The sequence below is a fragment of the Chlorocebus sabaeus genome, chromosome 1, assembly GCF_047675955.1.
Source record: "Chlorocebus sabaeus isolate Y175 chromosome 1, mChlSab1.0.hap1, whole genome shotgun sequence".
Lineage (NCBI taxonomy): Eukaryota > Metazoa > Chordata > Mammalia > Primates > Cercopithecidae > Chlorocebus > Chlorocebus sabaeus.
The window spans coordinates 91,514,877-91,525,245 of NC_132904.1; the positions used below are offsets into that span (position 1 = coordinate 91,514,877).

A 10,369-nucleotide genomic window follows, 5' to 3' on the forward strand; every position below is an offset into this window, starting at 1 on the left:
ATTACAGGCAGGTTTGCTTTTCCCAAGAAAACGTATCACTGGAAACATCCGGAAAATGCAAATTGGGTTAAACCTATTCCCAAGTCCATTATCAAGTAAGGTGTCACTAAAGAAAAAGATAAGAGTTTAAAATTGGGGAAGCCCACACACGATTTAGACAGGGAAAAGAAAAAACTCATAAAAATAAGTCAGAATGATCCTTTACGTTTTACAGTCTTTAATTAAGCACATAAAACTGTACTACTTAATATATTTCTCCATGAACTTTTTGTGAAATTCAGATCGCAGTGTGTCATTTACAAATCTTTTGTCTTTCTTCTGGTCATCTACACCTTTTGCACAGTTCTTGAAGACAACATCATCATCCCACCTGAGGAAGAAAAAGCAAACAAAACGTCTTAAAATGTTTCTATCAGGTGACAAGAATACTACGTGCTCTGCAAGGCTTAGTCAGTTACACAGAAAGATGCTCAACGTGTGTATCATTTGATGCAGCAATTACACTCAAAAGTATAATGTCATCCTTAATACATAATCTTGCTTTCTTATAGCAAGAATGGCAATTCCTACTTAGAACATGTAAAACATTCTTACTATTTCTCCAGTAAAAGAAGCTTTTGAGTTAAAAAATAGAAATACATAGATTTTAATTGCATAAATATTTAATGTTTTTAGGTCTAATACAAAGAGGCAGCACCTAGGACTACCCTAATATTAGTATAGGCATTTGTAGATGATAGTAGCCAATCAATTTAATGTAGTTTAGATTATGTGGTTTTGAGGATTGTAGATATTCCTCTTTTATCAGTTAATGTTTAGTAATCATCTACTGTAATATTTGCATTATAGGCCAACAAAAGGAGAAGCAATCATTGGGGTATAATAATTAAGGCTCAGATATGGCACACAGGTATGTTAACCATGGAGAAGTACCAGCCGAAGAGCTCAGGGCAGAACTCTGGTTGGATTCCATAAGGTATAAGCGTGAAAAAAAAAAATCCGTAAGTTATAAAATACATGTGTTATAGAAAATAAAGAGCATGATTTCAGAATATCATCTCGCATATAAAACAGCTGCCCATATACATGATATAGATACCCTCACAAATATACATAAAACACAAACCCATATCATGTGTGTGTGTATGTGTGCATGAGCTTACATGCCAGGAGAAACTGCACATGGGAACAAATGTGGGAAACTGCACAACGAGCAACAAACGTGGGCACCTTTGGAAAATAGTGCAGTAAAGTCATCACTGATGCAGTATACAGAGAAGCATAAGAAGCTGAGCAGATCAATATGACTGGGATATAAGACATGTTTCTATCTCCAATTCCATTTGCATTCAAAAAAAGCAAAAAAACAAACTATATAGCTTTATTTTTATATATAATCAGTACAGTTTTTTCTGTATCCAGTCTTTCCTCGACTCCAAACAGGCTTTTCGTCCCTCCTTCCCAACACCAAAATGCTCTTTCCTGACATTAGTATTTGTCCTCGATGATCACTCCTCTCCTCCTGAAACACTTGGTTTCACTTCTTTCAGTTCTCCTCCCTTCCCAACTGGCTGCTCCTTGTCAGCCTAGACTTTTTCATTCAAAATTCATTCAATCAATATTTATCAGGCACCTGTATAATGTTTAGAGGTTGGGTAGATAATTAGAACAGGTATTGGTAACTAATCATCTACGTAACCTCTAAACATTATACTAAGCTCAGTTCTGACTTCTCCTCTCTAGCTATACCCTTCCCAAGGTGATTTCATCCTGTGTCATGGCTTTAAAAAGTTTATCTGAGCTGATAACTTCCAAATCTACTATCTCCAGCTTGGACTAATTCCAGAACTGTATCAGCGGTACTGCATTACTCCAGAGGGCAAAGCGGTCAGTAGTACTGCATCACTCCAGAGGGGAGGGCAGGTAGCAGTACTGCATCACTCTAGATGGCAAATAATAGCAGTAGAGGTGGTGAAAAATAACGAATATGGTTTAAAAGTTAAGCACTGTGTTTCCTTGATGAATGCATATAAAATAACAACCATTCTTCCTTCCTCAACATTTCCTATAAGCTTTTCTGTTTTATTTTACATATCACCATCTGAAGGATTTACAGTATTTATAATTTATACTTCCTCCCTTTTTAGCCCTCCTTTTTACCCCTCCAAACACACACACTGTACAGAAAGAATTTAAAAAGTAGGCCTGGGACCACAATCCTTAGAAATGCCTGCTTCCAAGGTTGGCCCCTGGCTGGCATTTGAAAATTTGTATTTAAGAAATCTCACTGTCACTGTGCCTACAATTTACAAATAATGTGGTTTATGCTGAACACCTACTATCCTTTTAAGAGTCTGGATTTTGCTATGTGCTAAGCAAAAGCTACGTACATGACTAGCCACCCCCAGTAAAAACCCTGGGCATGGGATCTTTAATGGGCTTCCCTGGGCAGAAGCACTGCACACGTTGCTGCACTGGGGGAAACAATGTGCTGTGTGACCACTCACGGAAGGGATAGAGCATAGTGAAACCTGCACGTGGATTCATCCATTCTCCGTGTGTGTCTTTTCCCTTTATAATCTAGCTGTGTGTCTTTATTACCTTAGCCAAGCATGTAACTATATGCCAAGTCCCCTGAGTTCTTCTAGTGAGTGTCTGAATGTGAGAGGCCATCTTGAGGACCCTTGATATGCACACCTAAAATGTAAGGGCCTCAGTTTATTACTCTGTCCCTAGTGCTTACATCATTATCTGGTACACAGCTGGTTATTGCAACTATCTACTGAAAATAAGTTAATTTTCTTTCATTTAGCTTCTTCCATTATTCCTAATTGAACAGAGAAGAGTATCAGTGAACGGACGGTGGACTTTTAGAAGCTTCATATAATGCACCTTGCTATCTAACTTATAATCTGCATGCCTGTGCATATAGATAGACACACACACACACACACTTCATTACACCATTACTGTATAGTACCTTCTTTTAACTTTGAAGTTGGCCTGAGGCTGCGATGGGCCAGTGAGATTAAGGAGAGGGTTTCCGCTCAGAATGTTTTCCATACGAATCCTCTCTTCTTCAGCTTTTTGTTCTTGTTCCTGTTAATGATAAAGGAAGATTAGTATTTACTTATTTTAACTCTGGGTTCAATTTTTTTTATATTAGCTCACTGAAAAAAAAAAAACAGATCATTGGGATTTTACGGCAAGAAAAGCACCAAGGCAGGCTTTTTTTTTCTTTTTTTTGGTTTTTGAGGCATACTAGAAAAGTCTCCCTCATCAAAATAAAATAAGTTGGCATTTTTATTATAAATATTTCATGGTTGATATCAGTCTCTTCCAACTACGAAATGTTAGAGATTCATATTTAAATCTATTCTTTCTTGAAGTACATGTAAAATTAATAGCTTTAAATTTTAAGCGTATATCAATAAGCATATTCTAATAATTTAAGAACATATTAAATATCAAAAAGACACATTTAGCAAAACTATTACCTCAATTTTAAAGGGTCATACATAACTGTGATTTAATTTAATCTTATTTTGAATTACTAATAATGTAAACTTGAGTCTCTAGGTTTGGTGAGAAGTTATTAATGAAGAAAACTCCTAAAATAGGACAAACTACCATGTACAAAATTATATCCAGTTAACATGAATTTCTACTAATTTACCTGAGGCTGATCTATTTTGTTTTTATTGACTTAATATTATTGAGTTTCTTTTTTCTTTTTTTTTTCAGACGGAGTCTCGCTCTATTGCCTAGGCTGGAGTGCAGTGGCATGATCTCGGCTTACTGCAACCTACACCTCCCAGGTTCAAGTGATTCTCCCGCCTCAGCCTCTAGCATGAGCCACCATGCCTGGCTAATTTTTGTATTTTTAGTAGAGACGTCATTTCACCATGTTGACCAGGCTGGTCTCGAACTCCTGACCTCATGATCCATTCACCTCAGCCTCCCAAAGTGCTGAGACTACAGGCGTGAGCCACTGCGCCCAGCCTCAGTTTCTATTTTTATACCTCCCATCCTTTATCAGTTACAACACTGTCTTTCTTCACTTTTATTTTAGCATCAACTTCTTCAAAGTCAAATCATCCTGAGTTTCCTTCTCAGAATTTGGAATATAAAATGTCTAAAATCCTTAGCTATCACTTCTAGATCTACTTGTTAACATGCTATCTTAAGCTAAATATAAATCCTGTTTTCCTGTGTTTTGAGGATGACAGAAATCGATGACTTAATAGATCAACGAAAAAGAGATGGTGTGGAAATCATTTTTTAAAAAGTTATTATTTTAATAACCTAATTTTTCATACAGATTACTGATATTCATTTCAATATTCAAATGTAAACAATGAATTTCATTTTTATGGAGAAAAATAAAAATGAAAATAGGAGGTAAGAAGATCTAACTTGTAAGGAAATAGGAAAATTCCTTTACATCACTGGTCAGAATTTAAATAAAATCAGGAACTATCCATCACAGATTAAGTACAAGTAGCTCTCTAAAAGCTATATATTTATTTGTAACAAATTATACTGATGCTTAAAGGGAAAAGATATTTCTCTGAAATACTAGAAAAATAGGAGCTTAGGTATACAATATATCCAAACTTATAATATAATGTGTATGACATATAAAGGTCATGGACATTTTATGTTTGGAATATTATTTCCTTTGGAGTTACTGAATGATTGTCACACACAGCCCTGGGAAAAAAGGCATAAACTCTTTCAATATTCAAACAGCAGGCATACTGTGTTTCATAATATAAGCTAGTTGTCAGATGGCATGTAGGTCAAATCCTAACTACCTGTTTTTGTAGATATTTTATTGGAACATTGCCACACTCATTCGTTTATGTACTCTGTGGATGTTTTTATGCTACAACAGTGGAGGTGAGTAGGTGCGACAGAGCCTCCATGACCAGCCAGCCTAAAATATTTACTACCTGGCCCTTTACAGAAAGTGTGCTGACCCCTGACAAGGGTTAAATGGTTTGAAAAATCTTAAATTAGGGGCGTGGCAAAAACCAGCCAATAGAAAGGGAAACAGGGCTAAAAGAAACTAAACTATCATTCAACTCCAAGAAATATCAACACGTTTTATTAGATGAAACTCACAAAACTGCAAGGCCTTCTGTCTAAAATGCTTATCGTCCCTCAAGGTCAACCAAAAGCATTTAAATTGCTCATCTCTTTATGTGTCCAGAACTATTAGGCAAGCTAAAAGAATTTGGAACAATTGCCCTCTAGTGGTATGCAAATGGGATTGGGAATGTTTTTATAATTCTTTGACTTAAAAACTACATGTAAAAACTATAAGCTATTATAGGAATTATGCTGTCTTATAATACAAAACTTTGATGAGAAGTATATTTTAAAATGCCTTCCTTCTTCCAATCTGAATTCTAAGTCATCAAAGTCCATCCCAAATTCTACCTCTTTTCTGAATTCTTCCCTGGCCCTCCTGATTCACATGAACTCACTTCCCTAGATTCCTGGTATTGACCATGTAGTATATTTTCTTACTTTCTTTTTTAAAAACAGAACAATTCTTGCATCAAATAAAATTTTACACAGAAATCTACAAAAAAGCTGTGCTGCTCTGGTTGAAAACATCCCTACCTGAATGTCTTATAATGTGTCAAATTCAGTATGTTCAAAACAGATCTCATCAACTACCTCTTCTCTGCATAAATATGGCAATTCTTTTGCATTCCCTGTATTGATGTACAGCACCAACATTTACCTACAAAGTGAGGGTCCTCTCTGCTGCCACAATCAATCAGTCACTTTGTCAACTCTACCTCCTTTATTTTTTATTTTTTCCTACTCCCCTTCCCACTTTGACCTCCTTGATAATCAGTTCTATCAGCATCTAATTACTTATCTTAATTCCAACTCCTATCATACAAGTTAAGAGTCTCTTAATTGGTAAGATTACTGAAACAGCCTCCTAACTCAGTTTTTTTCCAATCCATCCTGCATATTATTGCCAGAGTAATCTCTCTAAAATGCATATCCAATTTTATCAATCTCCTGCTTAAATCAACCAGCTCCTCATGTCCTTTAGAAAAAATCTAGACTCCTTCAGCATTGTTTTGCAAATCTCTAATGCTCTGACTTGTGCTTGCCTCCTCAGTTTCACCTCTTATTATCACTCTGGGTAATTCATTCAGAGTTTTAACTATCTTTGAGTTTTATATTTTTTCCTCATATTGTGTAAACGGAGAGACTGTGGGGGCTCAGCGAAGTTAGGTAGCTTGACCTAGGTTATATAATATCTACTGACTAATTGCCTTAATAGTACCTAGGCAGGAGACAGAGAGATAATCTTTGTAGACCATGACTATATCTTGATCATCTTTGATTCTCCTGTCAATTAACAGATATTGACTAAATGTTGAACAAATGAATAAACAAGTGAATGACTAGTAAGCTGGTGAATATTACTCAATGTATCTGAACTATTTGGAAAGAATTTTTAATATAACCAGGATACCTAGGATGTCACAAAAATAATAAGATTTATAGATCTACAAGTGCTATAATATTTAGACACGGTAAGGGAGATTTCTAATATAAGAAGGTATTACTTATATTCAAAAAAATTTCTACTTTAGTATATGTGAGAAGAGAGATGTAAATATTTAACACTTTGGTTTTACCTTCCTGGCCTGCTCCTCAGCTCTTTCCTTTTTAATTTTTTCCAGTTCTGCAAGAAGAGCTGCAGTATCATCATCATCACTTTCTTCTTCAAAATCTTCATCTTCTTCCTAAAAGAACAGTGAGAGCCCAGAAGATTGGAGGGAAAATATACATTACCAAAACACAGTACATACGTACAATGTATCACCCTAAGAAAGTCAAAACAATTTTATGTAGCTCAAAACAACTTTAAGCTAGCAAGTAAAGATAATCAAAAGTGCAAAAAACTGCTAATTTCTCAGAAGAAAATAATTTCAAATGAATAATCATTAAATTTCACTTGAAATTAGGTTTCTTGTTTTAACTATTATGAGTAACTCCATCATTTAACTCTAGAATTAACTGCTGATATGTATACACAGGTAGATATTACTCATTGGATGCCACTCAGGTTTTTCACTGTCCTGTATGTAGAAAACTGCAAACTGATTATAGGCTCTAGGGTCCCACAGAATTTTAACATTAACTGATGTGCTAATCCTTAAAAACCTTCTGCTTAGATTACTTCCCTCACTAAGCACAAAGGGAACCATTAAGTGTACTCCACTTATAGAAGGGGGCATATCTAATGTGGAAAGGCCTCCAGGTACAACTCTAGAGGGCACTGTTTATAGGAAACCCAGTGTGAAGAGTGCCCTGTAGAGGTGTGTAACACACCATAGTGCAGTAGTTTAGTACGGGACATTATTTTGCGGGAAAGCATGTCTTTTAAGATTCCTTCCATATTTGGTTCTCTAGAGACCAAACTTGTTCTTAAAAGTCCCACAAAATAATACTTTTTGTTTTAAAATCAACTATAAAGTTTAGCACTGAGGTCAGGGTTATATTTGAATAACAGCAAGCAAATATATGTCACTTCTTAAAGCCAAAGGCGTAACAAGTATTTCAGAAAAACATGGTAAATCAATTATTAGAGATGAAAGGAGAAAACAAAACATACATCTGTTAGAGGGTCATCTGCATCAAGGTTGGCAGCAGGAATCTGGTCTAACCGTGGCTTTTTTGACACTGAAGAGGAGGTTGTATGTTCTGAGGGGAAACAAAAATCACTTAACTTAGTAAAACAAATACTGCATTTCTTAAAATGTTTTAGGGAACTGTGGGCACAAGGAGCCCACATTGAAAGCATTATCCACAGTGAAATCACATCCACAGTGCCTGGGCAAATAAGCCTTTGGTAAATATTTGTTATTGTTATCTCTAATGACTTAAGAAAGTATTACAGCTCACATCAATCTGTAAAAGCAAACAAATGGTTAATATTTTCCAGTTGCTGCATAAAAGAAGAACTATCAACGACATAATTTTAGAGATAAATGTTTTGGATAGTGTTGGTACCTCGGGTTGGACGATCTCTGTTTTTCTCTCTTGCAGCAGCTCTCTCTCTTTCTTCCAACTCTCTCCTGAAGTCACGGTTACGAACCTCTTCAGGGGCATCCTGAGTAGTCTGTCTAAAGTAGAAACAAACCAGGGCAAAAATGTTACTTAAACACACACACACATACACACACACGACTGTGGTAATGGAAGACAATTCAGGAATGAGACTTTGTCCTTCAAGCATAAAAAATGGAAGTAGATAAGATCATAATCTAATCTGAAAGTTACTAACAGCCACTCTTGTGATATTCCCAACATTTCAAGAAGTCCAAATTCAATCACGCATTTTCCTATAATAAGGTGATTAAAATGTCACCTTTTACATTTACAGTGATTAAAATGTCTTTAATTTTTATTGGTATTATCAACTCAGAACTTAACAGTAATACTTTTAATATATTGACTGGTGCTGATAGTGCATAATCTCTCTGAGGCATTATTATTTCTGTTATTTATTGTTGTATCTACATACGAAAATTTCTGGTTAGTAGGAATTTTGCATTTTAAAACCACAGGGTAGAATTTTAGTGTTAAACATCCTATTGCATTCTAATCCTACGATAATAGATAAGTGACATAACTCGAACATACGACTATATCATGACCATGCCATTTAACAGACTTGGTCTTGTTTTGTGAACAAGAAAAAAAAGAAAGTCTTACTACCTATATTTTATCTTTGTGTGAGAGGGTAGGTCTCTGCTTGAATACTGCTTTGAAAGTTGGCTCAAATCACCTTCTCCTTTTCCCCTTCCACCTCTTGCAGGTTCAAAGGTTGGCCTGGCTGCTGTTGTCATCTTTTATGCTTTGAAGAAAAATATAATCAAGTTATTTACAACAATACAAACACTCATTTTACAGAGTATTAATATCCATACTAGTGAAATAAATTCTAAAACTCATTCCCCTAAACCTGCTTAATCTTCTTAAACAAAGTTTTCAGGAAAACAAAATTATGAGGCTTAGGCCGTACAACGAATATGGCTTCTCAGGCTTGTCTTAGTACAAAAAATTCTGTCATGAAGATCTGAGTTTGCATCCCTATTCTCCTTCTGACTATATGGGCTTGAGCAAGTCACCTGGCTTAACTTTCTGTCATCTGTGGAATGGAGATATTCCTCATAGGATTACTATAAGAATTATGACACTTGACATGTCAAAAGCCTTGAAAAATACAGTACTACCATGACTAAGTTTTAAAAATTTCCAACTCAACCTTACTCTACCAGACTCTCTAAGGTTTGCATTTTATCTAAACTTCACACAATAGCAAACAGGCTAGTAGAAACAAAAGCTAAAAACAAACAAAAAATATCACTGACAAAGTTACTAGGTGTCTGAGAAAAAAGTTACTAAGGAAAGTGTGTTAAACTTCAATGACAGTTACATAGAAAAAAATTCTTAACCTTTTGTTGAGCCAATTTTCTCCTACAACAGGCATCATATTATAAATCAGATCGTTTGTGGGTTATAATTTAAGGACTGTTCAAAAAAAAAAAAAAAAAAAAAAAAAAACCGGAACCTCACCCCAGAGGATTCTGATAGCAAAAATCAGGGACCCATTCCTTAAGTTACTTTCTGCTTGGAGCAGTCACAAGAATACTGTCTAGCAGACGCAGTCATTAAAACCCTGTTAGTGTCGGAAAAGCAAGTGTGTGGGGAGGGTGGGCGAACTGGGAGGATTTTTTTTGTGGGGGGAGTGCTTTCTCCTAATTTTCAAAAAGAGTAAGAGACATGTATACAAAGAAGAAACGGGGTTATCTGGAGCTGGGGGTCCACCCCTTCCCACACACTAACGGAATTATCACTCCGGTCTCTCGTGAGCTAGTCTTTGGCTATAACCAGAAACTCGTTGCCCCTTAACCCGTGCCCAGCGCTGCAGGGATGCGAGGGGTAGTGAAGGGAGGACCTGGGGTTCGCTTTACGCGGTAGGCGAGCTGCCTTTATGCTGCGATCTCCTCTGCGGGCCCGAGAGCTCCGGACGCGCCTGACAGGCACTCCGTTTCGCCCCTAGCCCGCTGCTCCAGGTCCTCTACCGCCCGCACTCTGCACTCTGCCGCCGACTCCGACCCCAACTGCCCTTTCCCGTCCCACCGGGATGAGGAAGATAACCTATCCTCCTGCCGCTCACACTGGCCGAGGTCCGATGCAGCAATCTGCGAAGATCATACAAACGCCATTACGACTCCGGGCTCCCAGAAACCTCTGCGCCCAGAGCTAGCGCCTACGACCCGGAAGCAAAATCCAAGCGCTTCGGAGGCGGAAGCAACGACCA

General features: G+C 36.8%; 1 protein-coding gene across 3 annotated transcripts; it reads right to left on the reverse strand.

Moving 5' to 3' along the window:
- Window positions 1-200: 200 nt before the first annotated feature.
- Window positions 201-10,368, reverse strand: CWC15 (CWC15 spliceosome associated protein homolog). Of its 3 annotated transcripts, none has more exons than XM_008020588.3 (7): window positions 10,226-10,368; window positions 8,761-8,899; window positions 8,053-8,165; window positions 7,655-7,743; window positions 6,675-6,782; window positions 2,981-3,099; window positions 201-370 (listed from the first exon to the last, which is right to left on the reverse strand). In XM_008020588.3, exons 2-7 carry the CDS (start codon window positions 8,889-8,891, stop codon window positions 241-243), a joined length of 690 nt encoding a protein of 229 aa, XP_008018779.1. In that variant the 5' UTR covers window positions 8,892-8,899; window positions 10,226-10,368; the 3' UTR covers window positions 201-240. The 3 variants fall into 3 exon arrangements, with proteins under 3 accessions (XP_008018779.1, XP_008018780.1, XP_037861238.1); XM_008020589.3 differs by having other exon boundaries at window positions 10,207-10,308; XM_038005310.2 differs by having other exon boundaries at window positions 10,004-10,283.
- Between the last annotated feature and the right edge of the window lies 1 nt (window position 10,369).